Raw genomic sequence first — 23,841 nt, 5'->3', positions numbered from 1 at the left:
CAGATCATGTGACAAAGAGGGGTTCGTCGCACCGTTGGACATTTTCAAATCACTTGACATCCATTGTTTTGATTGGAGTATCGGAAAATCTTCAATTACACCTTATTTTGATAATTCTACAAAACGTTGTTATGGTTTGATTGATCAAAAAGAATTCGATTGTCAATCAACACCTAATGATGACCAGCAAAGACTTTGCAAATGTATCGAGAAAGGTAGGTGTACCTTTTTACCAAATTCTGATACAAGCATTTACAGGGCTGAAGCAGGAATCAATTTTGAGAAGTTTTCAATCTCTATCATTAGACTTATATTCTCATTTACATTCCATCTAGCCTTGGTATCAAAATTCAAGTTTCTACTTGTGCAGTCAAATAATTTCTCTGAATGAAATAAATGTCACTCCTTTTCCTGGATGAAGGAGTTAGACCCACACCTTGAAGCCTTTTTGAGTGTATTATTCTCTGAGTCTTTGAGAAAATAAAACAGTCTATTGCTGGAATCTCCCCCCCTAATTTGATGAGACTTTCTTGTCCCTTCAACTCGATACGTGTCTTTTGCATTGTTTAGAAAAAATTGCGTTCCTATTGAGCGTTCAATTAAGTAAGGGGTGAAAGTTCGCGGCTATAGTGTCACATCAGCTGGTTGTAAATTCGTGAAGGAAGTTGCTTGCATCAAAACGTTTGTCGATCGAATCTCAATTATTTTCATTTTTTTCTACAGGCTCAAAGTCCAACCATGGCTCGAACCAAATGTTTTCCAACCATCGATGCGTATTGTCGTCTGATTGCTCTCCTTGTCAAACACTCTGGTGACAACACCAACAGTATCACCAAAATCAACTTATTGAACAGAGTAAGATGAACCCGATACCTTTATTAGGGGTATCATCAGAGTTTATTAGATTGTTTCACCAGTCGGGGAAAATTCAGTCACTACCCCGACTGCATAATTCATCAAATGCGCCATAAGTGGTCAAATGCGCAATGATTTAATCCAGAGTTGATCCTTGAATTCGGCACACATCGAAAGGGCTGCCTTTATTATGGAACAGCTTATCTGAATGTCAATCACGTTTTCTTTCCAAACCATGTCTAGATAACGAGAGCTTCGAAATATATTGTGTGTTAGAATTACTGAATTCTAAAAAATTAACTATTTTTTCGTGCTTCAATCTCTAGGTATAAAAAAACCTATGTGAATACTGATTATTTCGTTTCTTTTCAAAGTACCGTGACTTTATTATCTGTACTACGAAACTACAGTATTGGCAAGGTGCTTTAAAACTAGTGAATTCTAAAAAATCCTCTCTAGGTATTGGGTATCATTGGAACTGTTGTAATGAAGGATCATGAATACCGTTTGATTGAATACCAACAACAAAGTGATTTCCACCAGTTGGCATACCATCGAATGTTCGTTATGCTCCTGTTAGAACTCAATGCTCCCGAACCAGTCCTCGAAGCCATCAATTTCCAAATCTTATCATGCTTTGCTAACGTCCTCCATGACCTGAGACCATCCCGCGCTCCAGGCTTCGCGTACGCATGGCTGGAATTGATCGCACACCGCACGCTCATGTCGAAACTCTTGCTAAACTCCCCGCAACAAAAGGTATGGCCTTACTTTATACAAAATGAAGGCTTTGTATTTTTCAAAGTTTCTATCAATTGGTTATAGTTCATAAACATATCAACTAAAACCCCTGGTTGTGTTATTTACTGACAAACTTAAGCATATAAACATTCGAAGTTTTTGTTTCCAACAAAAAAGTGCTAAATAAAAATCAATGTTTTATAAAATAAGTATTGCTTTTGGTTCATTTATGATAGTTCTATATTATCCAATGTGCTATATATTCCCAGTCTAAGCAAACATTTCACATCGCTATGGTAGGCATCGTTATGTAAACCTAATTATTTTCCATCATTCAGGGCTGGGTGCTATATCACCAACTATTGATCGACTTGTTCCAGTTCTTGGCACCTTTCCTTCGAAACGTCGAGCTTGCCAAACAAACTTACTTGTTGTACAAGGTAAGACAAAGATAAACTGACTTTCTTTTAGTCTTGTCAAAATGTCATTGAATTCCGAAGATTCACAATGCTTCATAAGATTATAGATAAGTTACTTTTGTGCAGCAGTGTTTTTTGTATAGATTATCTCTATCAGGCCTTCTGTGGCACTAGAACTAAAAAATGAATCTCTTACATTTACAGGGTACATTACGCGTATTATTGGTCTTACTACACGATTTCCCAGAATTCCTTTGCGACTATCATTTCTCATTCTGTGACGTCATCCCGCCCAACTGTATCCAAATGAGGAATTTGATCTTGAGTGCTTTCCCGAGAAATATGCGACTCCCTGATCCGTTCACGCCGAACTTGAAGGTAATATTTTTGTGACATAAGTTATGATGTAGTTTAGGGCCTATTAAAAAAAAGTTTTTTTTTGCTTAAAAATCTTGAAATTAAATCCAACCGCACGAGGTCGACATACATCAAATAATGTTTCTGACATCAGCATTGTATTACTGCAATTTTCACTAACTATACGAATTCGCGAATCTACAGATCGTAGCTGTACATTTATTCCTAGATTTCACTGATCTCCTTTTTCGCAAGATTCATAAAAAGCATCTATACGTCTCGAAATTTGAAGAATCAAGGCAAATCTGTTTTGTGAAATTGATTTTCCGCTCAAAATAGTAACAGAAAGTAGCGGAAAGAAAACGTGTTTTTTTTCTCCTGAATTGATGATTTCAATAGTGTGAGCTTTCTATTCGTTAGGTTGACTTATTGAACGATATTTCACACGCTCCTCGCATTAACACCAACTTCTCAGCGGCCATCCATCCGTCCTCCTTCAAACACGATTTGGATTCGTACCTCAAGACTCGTGCACCTGTCACCTTCCTCTCTGAATTGAGAAGCCATTTGCAGGTAAATTAAACTCAGAGTTTTGAACAGTAATGACTTTTTGATCGACGATGCTGGTGGATTGATGTTGTTGTTTTACAGGGAATATTCTCAAATAGTTCTCAGTGAAATTTCATATCACAGGCAAAATTTTGATTCCCGAGGCTATTAAAATGTATACTTCCAGATTTGAAATTTTAAGGGCTCTTTTTAGCTAAAGGTGCAAGAAAATTTGTTCGAGTCGAAGAGAATTCGGGGTGTAGTGAGTATATGGACTCTTTTTCGTCTAGACTGGAAACGACCAGAGCAACAGGTACAACGTACCCCTGATGAACGCGCTTGTGTTATATGTTGGTACACAGGCTATCGCTTACATCCAAAACAAGAGCAGTACGACCTCCATTGCTACCATCACTCATTCATCGCATATGGATATCTTCCAAAATCTTGCTGTCGATTTGGATACCGAAGGTATGGATTTGAATAGATAGGGTTCATATGGCTTTGAAATAGTCATTCCATTGTTGTCACAGGGTCTACTATTAATGACTACAAAGACTCGAGACTCCTGGATGGGAAATGAAGCCACTTAATCTCCCATCCAGAACGCACGTGCGTGGTTTTTACACAAACGCCGGATTGAAAGTAAATTCGTCGTCATGATTGCGGTGCGTTCTAGGTGCTTTCTGGATGGGAAATAAGTGGCTTCACTTTCTCTTGCCTGAGAAAGGTTAGAAATTCTTCTCTAACCTATCGGGCTTCAAACTCAATGGAAGTAAACTTTTTAGCCGGGATTCCCTGGATTGTGGCTTTGACACTTCTCAAAGTATGGATTTGGTAGTCCCTTTTAACGACTCAAAATTATGAAAAAATGTCAGGTATTGTTTCGAAAATTTGAAGCATTTGAAGTGCTACTTGGGTTTTAATCACGTTGTAAATAAGTATTGTTTGTTGACTAAATGTCCCTTTTAAGTCACCTCCGCACGATTTTCCAGGAAGTTGTGTTTTTTTTAACTATCGGTACAATCAATAAAACGTTTACATTTTCTATCTTTAGGTCGTTATTTGTACTTGAATGCTATAGCCAATCAGCTGCGTTACCCGAACAGCCACACCCATTACTTCAGCTGTACATTGCTCTACTTGTTCGCCGAAGCAAACTCTGAAGCTATCCAAGAACAAATCACAAGGTAAGAACAAGATATTCATGTTTTCTTTATAAGTATTGCACTTATAAGCATATCTAGGCTCAGATATGGCAAACATTTAAAAGCATTTCTAAGCATTACCTGAACTGTTTTTGGTTGGGATTTTACGAATTTTTAGAATCACCCTAAGATTTTGCTTGGGATATAAGCAGCCTTGTGAGCATATTTCAGCCTTGCCAGGCCCTCGACCTGAGCATCTCCGATCCTGTTTTGAATTTCTGTTCTGAATTTTTGTATGCTTATAAAAAGTGTAGCGATTTATCAATTCAACTGCCAATTGTCAAAAGATCCATGGAAAGGGGTTGGCTGGCTTGAGCCTACCAAGGTTTGATGTCAGGCGTTCACCTTTTGCATACATGCCAGGCACAAGACGTTTCATTTATCCTGGTTAGCTCGACCTTATCAGCCCCTGATGTTATGATTTGATTAGAGCGTCGTATACCGGCTACATGTTGTTACATTATAAACGCTCAAATGATTTTGGTTTAAATGAATGATCTTTACGATGCTATGCTTTCTGTTTCTCGAGCTCTTCTTGATATCCTTTCTGATTCAAATGCAAGAATTTCTGTAAATGGAACATGTAAATGTAAATGGAACAAGGATTGTCTTTTTATTAAAGAATGGCTCGTCTTCTTTGTTTTCTTTCCAGAGTCTTGTTGGAGCGTTTGATTGTAAACAGACCTCACCCATGGGGTCTCTTGATCACCTTCATCGAGCTGATCAAAAATCACAATTACAAGTTCTGGAGTCACGACTTCGTACACTGCGCACACGAAATTGAAAAGTAAGTGGCTTTATTCCATACGAATATTTCAAGGATATTTATTTGACGTTAGGTTTTGACTTAAATAAATTGATTCCCCTTTAACTTTGAGCAAGTGGTCTAACTATTGTTGTTTCAAGTTGACTTGAAATTTTCGAAATCAATCGTTTTGTAAAACTAAGTTTGTCAAAATGTTATTAGCTTCTGTTAGCTTCTCAATCTCACAGCTAATTATAAATTTATTGTTTTTTCCTTTCAGACTTTTCGAATCAGTAGCTAGAAGTTGCATGCAACAAAAACAACCCTCCTCGAGAACTGAAAACGAGGCTACTGACGGTTGAACAAAGCCTCCGAAAGGAAAAATGTAAAAAGTCCTTCGTAAGCAAGAAGGGAGCAGATCATCAGAGCCTTGTAACCTCGTAACTGACTAAAATAAATATCGAAACTTGTCGTTAGTAACTTGTTGATTCACAAATTTCTTGTGGATATTTTGTAAATAGTATAAAAGAAACAAACAATAGACAAACATTACACTGGTTGACTACATGTAGAATATTATAGGATTGAAGTCCTGATCATTTTGACACAATTTTGGATGAACCATACCGTTGTACCGTCTTGGACAAGCATTACACTGGTTGATTACATGTCGTACCGTTGTAGTCCTGGTCATTACACAATGTTGGATGAATCATACAGTACCGTCTTGGAAATCGATCATGTATTCAGATTGACTTCAATGGAGATCCATCAATCCCTCTATGGAGTGGAAAATGGAATATCTTCAAAAAGTTATTCAAATCATTTTTACTTTTTATCACACTTTGGAAATCTTCTCTCTTAAGCCTGTTAATTCAGTAAAATGACACTTCCAAGAAGATTGTGCTAATGTTTCGTTCTTATTTCTAAGCTTCTTACAATCAGTTGCATTTTAATTTTTCTGTTGGACTGAAAGCAAATCGAGATTTATGGGCTACAGTACGGAACCAAAGTATTTTACGGTGAATTTGAATATTATATGAAATATATTATGACTTTCATTTTTTCTGATTTGTAAAAAACTGGCTTTTTTTACAGATAGTTTGTCACATTGTTATATTGGTATGCAGTTAGTTAAAGGTTATTTTTTAGAAAAACTTCAAAAGAAACCAAGAGCTACTAATTATGCAGGAGTAGTTTTTTTTTCATTCAGTTTATGACATAATTTTTATCAAAAATAAAACTTTTTCTCTTATTAAATATTACTTTTTGTTCCTTTCTTTTTCATTGTTTAGTAGTAGAGTAACGCTACCCCTCGACATTTGACTGCCATAAACATTTGACTAAAACTTGGTACAGGGACCGTTTAGGTCCGAAGGAAGAACGCCCACAAAGCCCTCAACAGACAGTTATTATTTTCGCACATGGGAGGTGAAGGATATATAGGAAATATTGTCCGGGGTAGTGAAAAATTTACAAAATGAATGTTCGGGGGGGTCAAAAGTCACAATTTCCGGGAGGTAATTTTTCAAAAAATGTTAAATCCCCCACTTCCAATATTCAATTTCTTTTCTGGAAGAGCCCATAATGAAACTAACTTTGAAAGTGTGTTCTACTCATGTGTTTGTAGTGTTTGTGATAGGAGAAACCCAGAAAGTTCAATAGTTTTCTACCATTATCCTAGAAAACAAGATATACACTTTTCAATAATCAATGAAAAAGGTGTGTAAGTAAGCTTTCAAAACACATTTTACGCGATCCAATACATGTTTTTTTTATAAGCATTGCACTTATAAGCATATCTAGGCTCAGATATGGGGAAAAATTAAGCATATGGCAAGCATTGCTTGAGCCTACGAAAAATGTTTTTTTCCTGATTTTGGCTTTTTTTGGCTGGAATTTTACGGATTTTCAGTTATTCCCTGAATTTATGCTTTGGATTTAAGCATCCCCTCAAGCATTTTTCAGCCTTATTAAGCTTTCGAACTAAGCATCTCTGAGCCTGTTTTCAGATTTTTGTATGCTTATAAAAAAAAACATGTATTGTTTCATTTTTTATTTAGTGAGTTTGTTTCAAAATTCAATTTGGTAGTGCTTTTTTGCAAAGTTTTCGGACCTTTTTTTTAAATCAGAGCTGCATGTTCAAAAATATTTTCGTAAAAAAAGCCTATTTTACTAGTAAAAGTCTACAGTCTGTAGTCAAACTCAAGTTAATTACAATGGACCAGTTTATTTAAGGAGTAAAGTATATCAAGGTTGCTTTATTCCTATCCAACAGTCCTAGATAGAAATTTTAACCATCAGTGAATTTCAAATACACCCCCTGTGTCACAGAACCGCTGGTACCCAAAGCCCGGTGGGAAAATACCCTGAAATTTCAGTCCCGCTGGGATATTGATTTTCATTTCATCCACATTAAAAATTCAAAGTTTAAAAATTGCATTCCAAAACCATCCCCACTGGATTTAACCTTGGAACAATAGAATTTCTATTCCCATTGGGATTTCTATAGGAGTTTTTATGGGGAAAAAAGTTCCATCGTGGCTGTGAGACAGGGGTGTAAAAATGCTCAAAACGTATGTTTTTCCTCCCAACTAATATTCTTAGATAGGTCAAATGCTCAAAATGTACTGTTTTTTTAGTAATAATAGATGAAATGAAAAAAAACTTATTACCGGAAAAATCAAAGGCTAGGTTTCTTGCAACCATCTTCAGCCAAAAAAAGAATTGGTTTGTTGGCTTGGGGAGGAAATTAGCCATGAAGAAGACACTGGACAATGAGGAGCTGCAGCTTCCTCCATTGAGAATAATCGTGAGTTTGGTTCTTTGTATTTTGTTTCTGTTATCCACTCTTCTGAGGCTCTCCTTAGTGAATGCTAAAGTGAAATCACCTCTCCAACTTTAATTTAGCTATAATGAGACTGTCTAATTACATATGCACCTATGCATAATCCCTATAGCAGCCTTCGACCTAAATGTTTAGGTTTGGTTGAGAAATTAAAGATCTCTTTATAGAATGCAATCTCGCTTGATTGTGGGGGTCTTTACTAATAAAGTAGGATATCCAGGGGGTCCTCAACAGTGGGGGTACAATTTTTTTCTGGGAAAGCACAATTATAGGAGAAGGCTTTTTAGGTAGCTCATAAAGTTAAAAGGCCCGAAGAAGCCAGATTTGTGAATCTTGGACGGGAAATGAAGTCAACTATTTTTCATCTGTAACACGTGACTCGCGTGATATTCAAACAAACGGTAGATTGAAAGTGAAGTGCCAGATTTCGAAAAACCCGAAGATTGAATCCGTCATTTTAAAAGCGGTGCAAATCTATTTTTTCTTGCTTGAGAAAGGTTGAAGTTGCATCTCATGCCCTTCGAGTTTTTAACTCAATAAAGAAGCTGTTTTTATTTAGCCTGCGATATTTTTACAGCCCCGGCATTACGGATTTATCCATTTTTCATTCTTATCCTGTAACTGTGGTATACTGCGAATGCGGAATACTTTTCCATGGTTCGACCCGTTATCGAGTCTTTCAAAAGCGGTTCAACATTACTGGTTCATTCTGGTTCATTGAGCTTTGAATGTGTATTTTGTATGCTACTAGTTTTAATTATGCAAACTGGTTCACCACCGACTTATTCATGTTTGTTTTTTGAATAATTTATTCTTCCCTGAAATCATTTGATTTATCAAATGCGTCAACTGGGAGGTGTTTATGTTGAATGGGAGGCTTATCTCAATCTGTCTTGTTATGAATGTCTCCTCATTCGTTATATGTTGTACGTGCTGTGTTGGGACATATTTTAGGTTGTTTTTATTTTCGTTTGGTTTTATTAGGAATCGGTAGGCCACAGTTTCATAAAGGAGGCGCCACCATACCTTCTACTGAACTGCTGATTAGTTCAATTTCGTTTTTTGAAAAAAAAGCTAGCCTGTTTTACTTGTGGTTTCATCTCTGTATAAATAGTTCCACGTTGGAGGTTCTACATGCTCCATTTGATTTCAACGTCAACTGGAAGGGGTGTAAAAAATCTCTCAACTCATTCGATGCTGACTACGAACATACTTGATACGTACTTAGAGAAGTGTCAAAATACTGTACAGTTAGTACTCAAAAGGGCTATAACTTTTGAAACAGAAATTTTTGCTTTTTTAATTAATTTTGGGAATCTACGTTGAATTCTGCGTCGATTGGTGTACAATGTGAGGGCATATTTGGAGCAAAACTTTGGCCATAGTGAACCTATGAATGCCAAAGTTTCGATATGATTCCATCAAAGATAAGGATAAGGGCTCGGCCGTTAAACGTATTAAACAAGCAGGCTCGGCGGAACAACCGTAAAAGTGGAGGGGTTAAAGGATCTAAATAAGATAGAATTCGCCATGAATTAGAGGAAAAAAGTCTATTTTATCTCTTCCGCCGGGCCTGACCAGTGAATGGCTTTGTGATTATTGACCTCATCATTGCATCTTTTTAGAAATACATTACAGAATAATGGTGGTTGAGAAAATCTTGATATTTTCAATATATTTGGTTCTGCTTTTTGAGGATTCAAACCAGTTCAAAAGTAAGTACCTTCTTATCAAATCTTCGCATAAATTTATTATCAATTGCTGCTCAAAATAACGTGAAATTCTTCCCGGCTAATAGTAGAGGGCCCATTGAGTTTCAAGCCCGAAGGGCTAGAGGTGAGACTTCTGGATTGGAAATGAAAGCACTTATTTCCCATCCAGAACGCCCGCGCGTAATTTTTACACAAACGCCGGATTGAAACTAAAATATATCGCTAAATTTAAAAAAATGTAGTCCTCCAAAACAAAGGAACCGCTAGATACGATCTGTCGTCATGATTACGGTGCGTTCTATGCGCGTTTTGGATGGGAAATAAGTAACCTCAATGAGAGGGCCAACCCTAAGGATTCGTTTTAGCATTTTTGGGTTGGAAGTTTAGCCTGTAAGGCCTGATTTGCGGGCTCTATATCTACTTTTCGAACCAATCACATGCATGTCTCACTAAAGATGCTAAGCTACGGACCCCAAGGTGCGGCTCCCTACTATAATTTTACCTAAAACGTATCTCATTAAATGCAACGAGTTGTGATGTTAGCGTAACACTACTATGTTTAAAGGAAACGAAACAAACCGTGCTTTTTATAAGGGATTCGAAGGATAGAGAAGTTTTATCCATAATAAGTTACTGAGTATTGAGAATTAGTGAAATAAAAATTTTACATATTTGAAATTGATCAATCGGGATTTGTTGCTAGTGGAAGTAGCATTGATTTTAAAGCCTGAAGGGCTAGAGTAGAATCTCTTTCTCTAATCTTTCGCAGGCAAGTTAAAGTGAAGCCACTTATTTCGCAAGAAAAAGTGAAGCCACTTATTTCCTATCCAGAATGCGCCTGAAACGCACTGCAATCATGACCACGGATTGTATCTAGTGGTTCCTTTGTTATTTGAGGATTACATTTTTTGAAATCTAGGGATGGATTTTACTTTCAATCCGGCGTTTGTGTAAAAAACTACGCGTAATCGTTCTGGATGGGAAATACGTAGCTTCTTAGACTGATGTCTACTTCTAAGTGAAGCTTTCTAGTGATTCTGAAGGCGTCCAGTAAAGTATTTATCCCTTATTAGCGCCATCCAGTCAAAAGGCTATAAGTGGCCCTGGACTACCTCCTAAACAAAATAGATGATTTATTGTAGTTAATGTTAAATATTTTCCCTTTTTTACATTTAGATGGGTTCATTTTGTACACAAAAAAAGACAAGACTTGTCTTCACGAGGAAAATGATGATAGCAGCGTACTTCATTTCGAAGGTGACACACCTGAATTTTGCTGTTCATCGGGCAATCGAATGGAAATAGATTGTGAAGGGAATTTGAAATTCACTCAATCAAAGAAACAGTTAACCACTGAAGACAGTAGGTTTTTTTTTTTTATTTCAGACATGAAATGTATTTCAGACATAACTGTGGTACTATGAATTAGATTTCTAGGGGAATATTCGAAAAAAGTTACAAACGAAACGGCGTAGTGGAAAAGCCGTCGCCGGCTGTTACAAAGGCTAGGGAAATTAACAAACTGTCATTTTGTGGTCAGTAAAATATTTTTTATAATTGTTTTTTTTTATTGAAATAAAGATTTCGGGTCGAATTTTTCTTCCACACTACCCAGTGAAAAAGCAATTTGTGAAATACATGAATTTGATTGTCGAAAATTATTTTAATAATATATTTGACAAATTTGAAACATAATCTACCATCTTTAGATGGATTCTCTTTCACCATCGATGATGCTACCAAAGAACTGAAAACTGGCGACGGGAGAAATTTGTTTTTGAACGACAGGTTTATTATTTATACCCATCAAGCTTGGAATGATGATAAAAAGATTCGTGCTCATTTTTGCCGGGGTGAGTTGTTTTTTTCATTATTGAAATGTAACTGAAAGTCGATTAGGCTTCTGCTCATCCTCTAGCGAAAAAAGTTTCTCATAGGAAGTATATCTATAGAGGTCTGCGATTCAGACTAAAAGTCGATGTAAAAGAAACACGCGTTTTTATCTCTTTTTTTTTTTTTTTTGAAAAATCGACCCTCATGGTGCATTTTCTTGAAAACTGTTGACCTTTTTTAGGCAAAATATGGTCAGATTTTCCAAATTTTACACCCTTAGAGTGTAAAGACCTTTTCTCATCTTTGCTCACTTCGACCTTTACAGTGCACTTTGGGAAGCTTGGAAAAGGGACCCTTAAGGGCCGCATGTACGGTAGTCCGTTTATCCTGAGTGCTCCCTCCCCCGGGGATCTTCACAATCAGTGAAGTCATTACTAAAGAACTAGACTCGGTTCGACAAAAATAATCATCAAAAACTGGAAATTCAATCTGAGAAACCAGACACGATGATATTATTAGATTATATTTGTTGTGGATATCGTCCCAAAGTTTCTCCGAGAATAGGTGAGATTGAAGTCTATTGGACTTGAGTCTCACAGCTCCACTGTGATACGAAAATCTTTTAGTGGCACGTTGTCGCACGGTGGATATTTTGAGCCTAAAAGTTTGAAAACTTCCGGTGTCAAATTCTCACTTGGGTATTGGATAAGTGCGTTTTGATGAGAATGAGAATTCAATTAAAATGCTTCGAAAAATATTTTAATGGTTGAAGGAGAGTGAACAATAATGTCATTACTGCGGACAAGGCTCACATATGGAAATTAACAAAAATCTATTAGTTGTTTTTCCAGCTCCTATAATAATTCCTTGACATAATAAAGCCTTACGAAATACAGACCCTAATTGACAAAACTTGGACCCTGTCAGATGCAAAAATAAAACAATCATCCTCATGTGTTGCGGGGATGACCAAGAGTCGGCCCTGTCGGATCCAGCTTTAAAAGTTTTGTCGAGTTTTGTAGAGTTTTTAAAAGTGACCCTGACCACCAGCACCAGCACGCCACTGCACCCCATTTTTGCCTGAGTGACCACCCCCTCCCCCACCGACGAATCCATTTTAAGAGTATTTTTATTTATCTAACTTCAAAATGATGTTACAGTATAAACTTTGAATGAAACTTAATTAAATTCATTCAAAAAATCTTTAATATTTGCTCCAACCGAAATGAAAAAAAAAATTACCATAACGTCTTTCAAAGTTTAAATACTCCCTTTCAGATTCGTCTTCATTTTCTTCAACATTAATTTATTCCTTCTTTCTTCAACAGAAAATTATTTTAGTGGCTAGATCAGGTAGAACATTTACATTTGTGTACATAGCGAATGCGATACATGCTTTTTTTTTATAAGAATACACTTTATAAGAATTTCCATGATGAAAATGGCCAAAAAATTAAGAACAATGCTAAGAATATCACCATCATGGAATTTTGCTACTCATGCTAAAAATGTCATTTTTAGAGCATTTTCAATTGTAAATTGCCAATAATTACCCTCAAGTAAGGCTCACTCCTTTCACAAAAATGCCATTTTATGCTTGAGACGTATTTACTAAATGTTAAATCTAGTCTGAATTTGGATCCTAACCTAAGAATGCTGTAAGAATATTTTAGGATAATTTTCCCAAAAAAGTTAAGAATATCCATGATGAAATGATTTACACCATTCTTATAAAAAAAAGCGTGTAGTCGTTATATCTCGCTATCATAATTAATCACTGTGATCTTTATTTCTTCTTATTTTCTTAGTTGACATCCCTGTATACACAATGGCAGTTACGGCAAAAGACTCGTTCAAGTTGGAGCTTGATTTTGATCTCCTTGAAACATTTAAATTTGAATCTTCCAGTTTGTGAGTATTCCATTTTTCTTAATCCTAGCTTCAACTATAGTCAATATAAAAATCCCAGTCTGGAAAGCTTTTGTTTCTTTCTATTGTTAACAGTTAGAGCTTACGTTCGCAAATCGACTTGTACTTTTTGATCACGTAATTAGAAATTAGAGGGGAGAATTTGGTAACGTGATCAAAAAGTATGCAAATCGCAATATGCCTTTTATTTATAACAAAGGAAAATTTGACCAAAAAGCTAAAACAATACATTGCTAGATCAGAGGTTTTATAATGACTATGCTTGAACTTCAGTTACAGTTGAGCTAAAAATCTGACAGTGCCTGCCAGTTTATCTGTTTATCTGAGTGTAACCATGCTGTCACAAAACCTTTTTCTGGTGTGTGTAAGAAAATGGATCTTAAGTTCTCAGCGTTATCGTATTCCATTCAATTCATTCTCGCAAGCCCTTAAAACGCAAGAACCACAAGCCTAAATGGATACCAACATCTTAATTTCGCCGCGTTGTAGTCTTTCTTTTGGCGTCCAAAAGTCAAATTAGGATACTTAACGTCGATAATTTTCGGTTTCTTTTATTAATAAATCCACTGAAGTTAATAATTGCATTATGAGTGAAATATGACTAATGACGAGTTCCAGACAGTCCCAAAAAAAGACTATTTGCGGAAATCTGCCTCAAGAAATTACCACATCACTAGGGAGAACTTTACAAAGATAAAAGCTTTTATCCGAGTAATCAATATAGGGATTAATGGTGTTCACCCAAGGAATAAGGGGGGGGGGTTTCAAGGGGTATCCGTGATTCCGCCAATTTTTCTCCCAAATTTCCCTCAAACCTTCTAGAAAAAGGACTGAAATTCCGCCACCGAAAATCTATTTTTTAAATTCAAGATTCTTGAATCTCTAAAATTCAGCGACTTTCGAAAAAATTTTATTAATTCCGAAATTCCGGAAAACTTTTTGTTAAATTCCGTTTTTCTGCACTAAATTTTCCAATTTTCCGTCTCCGTCAGAGGGCCCAATTTCCGAAGTTCCGTCTAAATTGTCTTTAACTTCCGCCACTCCGTCCGAAAAAAGGCCGATTCCGCTCCTCCGCCAACCATGAACCACCCCCGAATAAGTACTTAAAAAAAATTCAACAACATCTTTTTCCTAGGAAGACAATTAATTACGTACGTGAATTAAAGCAGAATATCACGGCGGATGAAGTGATGGAATCATTTCAAAAGCAAATTGAAAATGTTACTAATGTTGAAGATCTACAGGTAAAAATTTCTCTTTAGTCTTCTGCTCATATTCTAGCGAAAAAGGTTTCTTGGAGCAAGGAACTTTTTTGGAGGAAGTATATCTATAGAGGTCTGGATTCAGATTAAATTTCCAACTCGGATACTGAGAAAGTAAAGTCAATTTTAAAGGGACATAAAAGTACTAACAAAATTTGTAAACAAACTGTATACAGCAAGATACAAAATCAAAACAAATGTCACGTGTCAAAATAAAAAATTAAAACAAATATGGCTGATTTTGATTGTTTCAATTATTTCACAAGTTTGTTTTGGACACGTGATTTAAATTATTCTCTTTATGACACGCGGTTCGCGCAATGGGTACATTTTACTACTTTCATGTCCCTTTAAATGTCAAAAATTAATCAATTTGATTTTAATTAAAATGATAAAATTACATGCAGGACTAAATTATTCAAATTTTTAATTTACTTGCATTTTGCTTTACTTAGATAAACTCGTGCGTTGCTTACATTTGACAAGTATAATTATTATCTTTCCGTCTTTATAGATTATTTTGGAATGCATTCCGCTCAACTTGAAAATTACCTACGATGCTTCTAAGACATCTGATAAAATGAAAAAAGACAGTAAGTTCTAGTCTGCGTCACAGTACCTTAATTTTCCCATTTTAACTTTGGACATGACACACGTGAATAATTAGTTTTGGGAAAAGTTAAAACTTAGCTAATTTTGGTCTTGTGTTTATTGAGACTAAAGTAGGGGAAATCTACTGTAGTAAACTCTCGTTAAAGGATATAAAATATCCAAACTGGTAAAGTTGTTCTTAAGGTTGTTTTGACGCCGAGTCGTTTTTTTCGTGTTGGTGCAATGCAACATGTTCTATCCCTCCAACACAAGAAAAAAAACTGTATGCCCCATGGTATCTTTTTTTGTTTCATGGGACAAAAAGTGAGGGAAATACCCAAAAGACACGCTGATTTTGTCCCTGGGACAATGTAGGAAAATTGATTCGAATCTCCATCTGCTCCATTGTCCCAGGGACAAAAGTTGGATTTCACTTTTATTGATAGAAAGAAAATGGGGTGGAGACACGAAAAAGCGTTTCAGGTTGGTGGGATAGAGCATGTTGCATTGCACCAACGCGAAAAAAACTTCTCGTGTGTCCCCAAGAGCCTTAACTACTTTCAGCAAAACATAAATTTTCTCTATTCTGCTATGTTGTTGAATAGTGTGAAAAATCAATGAAATAATAGGCCCAACGATCTAGAATCGAATCTCCTACTTTTCTTCGTAGTTTTTAGCAGTTTTTTTATAAATCGAAACCTTTGATATATAGCTGGAATTGAAAAAAAAGTTTTTCTTTTTTTCAAGGTCTTGGTTGCTCGAAAAAGATGAGAATTCACACTTATGGAGAGACGAAAAACGATTTCAATGGTGTAGTTTATATGAACTTAAAAAGTTTTATCTACAAAATACAAATCAAGAAATACAAAGGAAAAAAGTAAGAAAAAGTTTGACAGGACGTCAAGCCAAGGGGGTCAATTTATAACTACCTTTTTTCGTAATAAAGAAAAAGCCACGCAATACGAAAATTTTGGATGAACATTCGAATTATTATCTATTTTATTAAAGTTCTTTATTTCAACCTCAACTCAAAAATCCCAGTAACCTTTTGTGTTCCAGAAAAAAAGCGGTGTGTATTTTTACGGTTTGTAAGTATGTAATCTCATGGTTGATTGAAATTCGATTGGCGTTTTTGCTTACGTTAATTTGTAATTTCCCGCCAACTTGTAATTTCCCTCCTAGATTTTGTAATTTCCCGCAAAATTTAAATTTCCATCGTTTGGAAATCCATCACCCTTTTCGAATATTTTACTACTTCGAAGGCTTAAGTGAATGGAATAATATCCAATTAAAACTCTTTTTAAAGTTTCAGATTGATTTGCATGTTAAAAAATTGAAGTCTTTCAGAATTGTTAGAATTTCAATCCAAGCCATGAGATTAACCAGGAATCCCATGCTTGTTTTCGTGAAATTCTGGATAAATTGCCCTCGGTCAAATTTCGAAATGTTTTAAATTTCCCTTGTTGCACTCGGGAAATTTATCCCGAATTCCCCTCGTAACCATGATATTACTACTACTAACTTTACCTTGTAAAATTTTTTTTCTGTTTTCATTGCTTCTACCGTAAAGGAGTCATCGAAATCCATAAGAAACCTCTGTGCCAAATTTCAGTCAAATTTTAATTAACAACTAAGCTTAGGGCCTTTTTCAGTTTTTCTAGGAAAGCCATAAAGTAGCCCGAAAAAGCTCCAATTTTTTTTTAATAGGTGACAACATGGGTGAAAAATCAAAGAGTTTTGATTATCTTTTGAATTTTTCAGTTTTTAGCTGAATAACTATTCCCTTCATATTCAAGGTATTTTGAGATTCCTGTTTGTGGCGAACATGTTCAAGAGAATCTGAAATTTTTGAACGATATATATATTAGACCTGGTGATATAGATGTTTTCAAAAAGGTGAGTTTGAAATTTGCTGTCAGTCTTACTCTAGTGATAGCAAGATAATGCGTTTGCATGTAAAAAACGAAAATGTTTACATGAAGTTCCTACCGTTTTGACACGAACCGCAAAAAAAGAAATACTGATACTGACGGTATAAATAATCTTATTTCGTTATTAAAACTGATTTTTGCTGTACAATCTCAGAGACGTTCAGAGACTAATATAACTAATGAGACTAAAAATTTTATTTAACACCCAGATGCAGAATTTTCACCAAACACTCTAAAGTTCTATGAGTCAGTTTGGATGACAGAATTTTGCTTGCCCGCGTCAAGGATTTTGCAGCGGGAGGCCTAGACCCCAGCTCTGGTTTTCGGGGGATTGATGGGTCCAACCGAAATATTTTCAACCTTACGCGCAAAGGTAGTTTAACCCGACTTTGGATGCGGCATATCCAAGGCCGGCTACTCTTAGGTGCCAAATAAACGCCCCCCCCCGCTTGTTAATGTTTGGAAAATTTTCCAACCCCCCCCGTTTATTCGAACCCCCCCCCGTTTATTTGGCACCTAAGAGTATTCGCCATCGGAATATTGTCTAAATATTGTACCTAACCGTTATAACCGTTTATCCCTTCCATTTTTCATTGAAGAGGGGTTTTGAAAACATTGTTTTTAATTTTGTTTTGATTCATCTTTCTACTTGTTTGACACTCTTTCTTCCTTGCTTTTCTCTTCATTATGTATGATCATTTCCATGTAATTTGGCCCAGCGCGCAGCGGAATGGGCCTTTAAAACACAACTGGTCGAAAAAATTTGACTTTGTCGGGGCCTATGCGCGCAAGTATCAATTAACGAGTCCAGGCTAAAAATTGATGATCTTAATATTACGCGCATAAACCACATATAATTAATACCTCCGAGTGATATGGTCAAATCATTTGAAGCAATATAAAATACTTATCCCCAAAAAATTAAAGTAATTGATCCTTTATTGCTCGCCCGACTCGAGTTGTTCCATATATAGAAAAAATTCCCTCCTGTAAATTAAGTTGTATAGCGACTCTGCAATGAAAAAATATGTTGACACTACCAACAAAACTGCTGGGCCTTTACGCCGCTGAGGCTTTCTTGTTTTCGTAATATTATACGCATTTAGTTTTTCACTTTATACAGGCAGCTGTTTGGTCTGATGGTTTAATACCGGAACACTTTCATCAACAATCAAATGAGAACAAAATTTATTGGTTTGTTCGAACATACCGTAAGTTAGTAGAAACCTTCTACACACGTCCGTCCTTTTTTAGAATTTTTTCAGAAAATAAAATAAAAAATCAAATCAAAATCAAATCAAATCAAATCAAATCAAATCAAAACTTTAATACTTTTTTTTCTCAATTTTCAGCTGGTTCACTGGTGTATGAAGAAGGTCGTGTATATCCCTTTCAACTTTCACAAGTCGACTTGAAAACTGCACAGAAATACTGCTTCAGTAAAGGGATGACTTTGTTACCAAAACAATATAAGACAGGCTACCATGAAGTTTTGTTTGGTGATAATTCTTTCGAGTATACACCGTCTTACTGGATACAAGGTGATAACGATTGTGACTGTAGCTTGGTAATGAATCGATGCTTGACAGATGAACCCAAAAGCTGTTTTGGAAAATCAGCCGTTCTTTGTTATAAAACACCTGCCGACCGAAGTATGTACTTTGTAAAATTTCACTTGCTTAACCAAAAAAAATGATTAAATAAATTTTGCCCAAAATAAGTAGATATCAAAAAGTGTTGTACATTAAACGAGTGCAGTGACAAGAAACTCAGACGTAAGTCTGTTCTGGAAAAATTGGAAGTCTGCACATTTTCATACATTGCTCTTGAATTGACAAGATTATCATAAGTGGACTATTTTAAAATTTTAAATTTTTTCCAAAAAGGTGAAAATTTAAATTTAAAAAGTTAAGATATATTCTACTTGATCGAAGATTTTGAATTTAAATTTTCTAAAACTTCGAACTTCGCTGAATTTATATCTTTCCACCATAAGTTACAGCCCTCAGTGGGTCCATTTTGCCCATTTAAACTTTGAGGGGCCAAAAAAAAGATATAAGAATCTGAAAATATATTTGAAATCAACGTAGTTCAAAATTTAAGAAAGATAGAAAAGTGTAATTCAAAATTTCGGTCAGGTAGAAAATAATCATAGATAATTGTGATTAATCTTGAATTGATTAAGGTTATTCTAGAAAGACATTTAATCCTTCAACCTTCCTTCGTTTTTTTTCATCTTCATTTTCTAAATGTTTAAAAGATTGTCCATGCTTACTATTCTTTTCAGCGAGGTATCGCTTCTCTCTTTCAAGAGGAATTTACCGAGTATAAATCTTATCAAAAAAAGTTTAGGTATAAGTATTCTCTCTGAAGCAGTATAGTGTATTCTGTTCTGGTATCATTGAAAAACATGCTCCAATTTTCTTTGACTTTTTTTATAGATGTCACATTTTTTGTGTCTTCTAAAGCCAAGTTGATGTCGAATGACAAAGCAACAGATGATTGTAAGATGCGAGGTGGGGGTCTAGCTAGTTTCATCACTTCAACGGAATGGCAAAATTTTGTTGACAGGTATTTTATTTCGTTTCTGTTTTGCTTTTCATGCTCTTTGAAATTTTTTTTCGAAAGTTTTCCACCCAGGACATGTTATTCTCAGCCCCTTCTTATTGATGTATGATTTTATTGATTCAAATGCCCCTTATTTTTTTTCGCCTCCTTTGTCAAACCTTTCCATCCAGAATATTCTCATCCCAACCCCTTGTTCCAATCCTCCGTTCATTAGGTAATAGTGTAGGGTGAACTTGCTAGTTTATAGAAAGCCTCGTCAAATATCCGTTCTCGCACGTCCAATATTTTTGTATATTGGATTCGACTGTGTCCAATAACTGCTTAATGTTTTCCGGGACTATACTCTATCATCGCGAAAGAATTTCATTACCAATCACCCATTCAACGCACACCACACTCTGCACTATAGGGATGTGGCAAATGTGATGATCTGATTAACTTCTTCAATGAAAGCTACTGAGTTTTATGATCCGAGTTTCTTTTTGGTGAGATTGATTTGGTTTAGCGTTGATATTCATCCAAAATCTGAATTAACGCTGATATTTCGACTTTTTTTCATTAATTTTAACTATTAATTTCATTTTCCTGTTTCAGTGAAGTAAAGATTGAAGCTGGGTCTGAATATTGGATAGGACTTGAAGGTAAGAAGCCTTTATTGTAAACACGTTTTTTTTTATAAGAACATCCAAAATTTTTGAAGCCTTCCAATGTTCTTAACTTTTTGAGTTCTAAGCCTAAAAATGATCTTAACATGTTGTTATTTTTACCATTTTCCAAAGAAATAGGGTGTTTTTGAGTCCACAGAGCCTTAAAATGTTTTTAACTTGTTTTTAACATTTTGGCCAGCGAAGCCTTATGTTCTTAGATAGTTTGTTCTTATTAAAAAAACGTGTAAGTAAATGAATTTTGGGGAGGGTTCACGGCATTGAATCCATTAACTTCCAAGCCCGAAGGGCTAGAGGCGAGACTATTGTATGGGAAACGAAACCACTTATTTCCCATCCAGAACGCCCGCGCCTAGTTTTTACAGAAACGCTGAATTGAAACTAAAATCTATCACTAGATTTCAAAAGATGTAGTCCTCCAAAACAAAGGAACCCCTAGATACAATCCGTCGTCATAATTACGGTGCGTTCTATGCGCGTTTCGTTTCTATTCGATGGGAAATAAGTGGCTTCAATTTCTCTTGCCTGGGAAGGGTTAAAGTTTTGTCTCTAACCATTCGGGCTTGAAACTCAATGATTGTATCATACCTTTTTAGGAATTTATTTATCTATCAATTAATAATCTTTTTATTTTACATTGATCGCGAGCTTAATTTATGACATTGTTTATCGTTTTTGTTAAAACATAATAAACCAACATTACTGTTGTAGACTTTCTCTTCTCCAACATATATCAATCTTATAAATTTCCAACAAGCACGCGGCGAGAGAAGCTTTTAAAAAAGTAAAGGTTCTTACTTCTGAAGTAATTGTTTTAACAATTTGATTTCTACATTAGCTCACGGCTCACTTTGGAAATGGAAAACTGGTCATGAATTAGATTACGAAAACCCAAAGGGGGGTTCTTTAGAACCTCCTAGGGACGGAAAAAGATATGTTTCAATCAAGGCTAACTTTCATTGGAAAGCTGAAGATAGTAATCCAAAGAGGCGCTACATATGTGAAATATATGGTAATGATGTTTGATGATAATTACTCTTGAACAGACTACAAGTTTTTCGCCTACGAAAATAAACCCAAGTCGTACCCGCACGGGGAACACAAATTTATTCAAGCTAAGGAATTTCGAGTTGAAGAGTAAAGTTTATAAGGCATTGTTAACTGGCAAGAAAACCGAAAACATGTTCGAGTTTACAGAGGTTCGAATTAAAGAGACTCTACTGTGTTTTTAGCAGAATTGATAACTTGACTTTGAAGGCCGTCTTGAACCTGACGAATCTGTATAATTTGATGTTTATTTTATATCCTTTTAAGTGGAAAAGATCCCTCGCCCTGATGGAGAAGTAACCTACTTGATGATCCACAATCCAGCCAGAAATTTCATAGAAGCACAAAACGACTGTAAAAACAGAGGAGGAGATCTTGCATCATTCTCAAATGAGTCGGATTGGACAACATTCTCTGAGCTTGTACAACAAAGGTATCATCCTTTTTTAATGAGGCTGTAATGTGTGGTGGCTTATTCTTTAGTCTATAGAATTCGGGCATTCGGTTGCGTAAGCTTGGATCCTACTTATCGTTAAAATTACATCTATATAACGCTCATAAACGTTTTATACACCCTGTCTCATAGTGACCCAGTAGAATCCTTTAGCTACCCAGCTGGCACACAACGTTGTTTCAACGTTTATCTAACGTTAACAACGTCCATATAACGTTAGATGAACGTTGAAACAGCGTTGTGTGTCAGCTGGGTAGTAATTAGGGTAGAATGAAAAGAACTTAGAAATAGAAAATTTACAATAAATGGGTTTTTAAATTCTTCTGTGGTGATTCTTAAAACTTTGTTTTGTCCTTTGAGAATGTGACTTAAGTGTTCTTCAACTGGAGCAAGCTGGAGTTTTTACAAGCTCTTATTTGATTTGGTTGGTCTTTAACATGTAGTAAAAACTTTTGTTACTTTTTTTAAAGAACGCGTCATCTCTATTACTTCAAACGTCCAATTAGTGAGGTATCTTATAAAAACTCCAGCTCATCCCCTTCAACTGGGACAACTATTTGCTAAGTTTCCATCGGGCCTCTGGTCCAGGTTGTTTAATGTGAATGCTGAGATGTTGAAGCAACAGCGACTTTTTTCGCTTCGTTTTGCAGGTATAATGAGATTCAATTTTGGATGAGACTCACGACAGCTGATTTACAAGGTATGAACTACCACATTTTTATTAGTGTGAGTCATAATACCTCTTTAAAACCACAGGCAAAGGTTAAAGGATGTCAGCAGCCTGCGTTTTTATGTGTAAGGTTAAGCTTTCTTAAGTGTTAAAGGGAGGTTAAAGGTTTTCTACGGGAAAAACATAAGCTTTTTTTAGGCAGTGTCTTCATGCTGAGCAGTAGCGGCGTGGCAGGGGGGCAGGGGGGAAATGCCCCCGCTACGAGCAATTCTTTAAGGGGGCGCCAAAAAGGATTGGGCGCGAACGAATCATTACAAGTAAAATACTTTGCTCTTTTGTCGTACGTATAAGGAAGTACAGGGCCGACGAAACTGGGGGGGCCATGCCCCCCCACTTTTTTGCTAAGAAAGGCCCGTCGGCGCCAACCATGGTGGCGCCTCCTTAGACACTTACTATTTGGCCCTCCACTTTCAAAATTGATTCGCCGGCCCTGAAGTACGCTCATAGTGGCACTTAAAAGTTTCAAAAATTGATAAACAGTTTATTATGAATGGGAACTTAAAATCCATCAGGTGAGCCAATTACTCCTTTTCTCAGTACGTCGTTTGAATGATACCAGTGACAGTGGGTTAATAAAAGTAAATAAATGTTCACAAAAACAAACAGTTGAGTGTTTCGATCTTTTGCGATCAATGCTTGAAAAGATTGTAAACAATGATGGTAGGTCGTACAAGCCAGAAAAACGGAGTACAGCAGATGGGTTACTTAGATTATTTTCCACAAAGCAGTTCCTGGCAACAGCATACCTTTTCAATGAGATTTTCACAATTACCGGTCCTCTAAGCCGTAAATTACAAAGTGTCAACATTGACTTTGGAACTGCATTGAAACTCCTCGATGAACACCACACTGAGGACTAATCACCAGCATATCAATCATTAATATTGTAGAGTCAGAGTTTTAAGGAGTGGAATGGGACGAAAGAAGAATCCCTAGAAAACGAAAGCTTCAAGCCTGAATAATCGCTTTTCCGAGAGCAAACATGTACTGGAGGCATTTATAATCTTCTCACCAAGGTCTTTCCCTAAATTTTTCCAAACCTATCCGACGACCAGCCATGTGGAGGCAAAAGTCAGGAAGTTTTGGGAAACTTACAAGATCGATTCATACCGTTGCGCTTCTGAATTATTTAGCTTTGCAAAAGCATTTGAAAAATTCAATCTTGACGTAATTGAAACGAAGCAGATTATTAGGGCATTTGTAAACAGTAGATCTTTCTTTAAGATAATGTATTCTTAGGATCTTGAGAAAATAATCTTCAGTCGTATTACCTGCATTTCCTACTCCAACAACTGAACAGGCTTAAGACAGTAAGAAATTTTCTTAAAGTATGAATAAATCCGTTGATCAGGTACTTAAAGGGAAGGGTCAAATGGGGCGGGCGCCTACAAAAATAA

General features: G+C 36.0%; 2 protein-coding genes across 2 annotated transcripts in view; both read left to right on the top strand.

The window, feature by feature from the left end:
• The first annotated feature begins 709 nt into the window (after positions 1-709).
• LOC136817748 (CCR4-NOT transcription complex subunit 1-like) lies at positions 710-6,134 on the top strand. Its single transcript, XM_067074063.1, has 9 exons — positions 710-855; positions 1,315-1,614; positions 1,935-2,036; positions 2,220-2,393; positions 2,793-2,945; positions 3,212-3,392; positions 3,979-4,111; positions 4,782-4,916; positions 5,155-6,134. Exons 1-9 carry the CDS (start codon positions 739-741, stop codon positions 5,234-5,236), a joined length of 1,377 nt encoding a protein of 458 aa, XP_066930164.1. The 5' UTR covers positions 710-738; the 3' UTR covers positions 5,237-6,134.
• A 3,217-nt stretch (positions 6,135-9,351) lies between these two features.
• Positions 9,352-23,841, top strand: part of LOC136817746 (uncharacterized) — a 37,540-nt gene continuing 23,050 nt past the window's right edge. Inside the window, exons 1-15 of the mRNA XM_067074059.1 lie at positions 9,352-9,437; positions 10,611-10,829; positions 11,144-11,287; positions 13,076-13,178; positions 14,332-14,440; positions 14,973-15,051; positions 15,797-15,926; positions 16,846-16,945; positions 18,104-18,191; positions 18,333-18,632; positions 19,422-19,551; positions 20,143-20,189; positions 21,052-21,225; positions 21,528-21,693; positions 22,365-22,414. Of these exons, the coding sequence (XP_066930160.1) occupies positions 9,365-9,437; positions 10,611-10,829; positions 11,144-11,287; positions 13,076-13,178; positions 14,332-14,440; positions 14,973-15,051; positions 15,797-15,926; positions 16,846-16,945; positions 18,104-18,191; positions 18,333-18,632; positions 19,422-19,551; positions 20,143-20,189; positions 21,052-21,225; positions 21,528-21,693; positions 22,365-22,414 (1,912 nt within the window). The 5' untranslated portion in view covers positions 9,352-9,364. The remainder of the gene's footprint in view (positions 9,438-10,610; positions 10,830-11,143; positions 11,288-13,075; positions 13,179-14,331; positions 14,441-14,972; positions 15,052-15,796; positions 15,927-16,845; positions 16,946-18,103; positions 18,192-18,332; positions 18,633-19,421; positions 19,552-20,142; positions 20,190-21,051; positions 21,226-21,527; positions 21,694-22,364; positions 22,415-23,841) is intronic.

This window comes from Clytia hemisphaerica, unplaced genomic scaffold, assembly GCF_902728285.1.
Source record: "Clytia hemisphaerica strain Z4C2 unplaced genomic scaffold, Clytia hemisphaerica genome assembly, whole genome shotgun sequence".
In the NCBI taxonomy this organism is placed as follows: Eukaryota; Metazoa; Cnidaria; class Hydrozoa; order Leptothecata; family Clytiidae; genus Clytia; species Clytia hemisphaerica.
The sequence above is the reverse complement of the archived record's forward strand: the minus strand, read 5'-3'. Positions and strand labels throughout refer to the sequence as shown.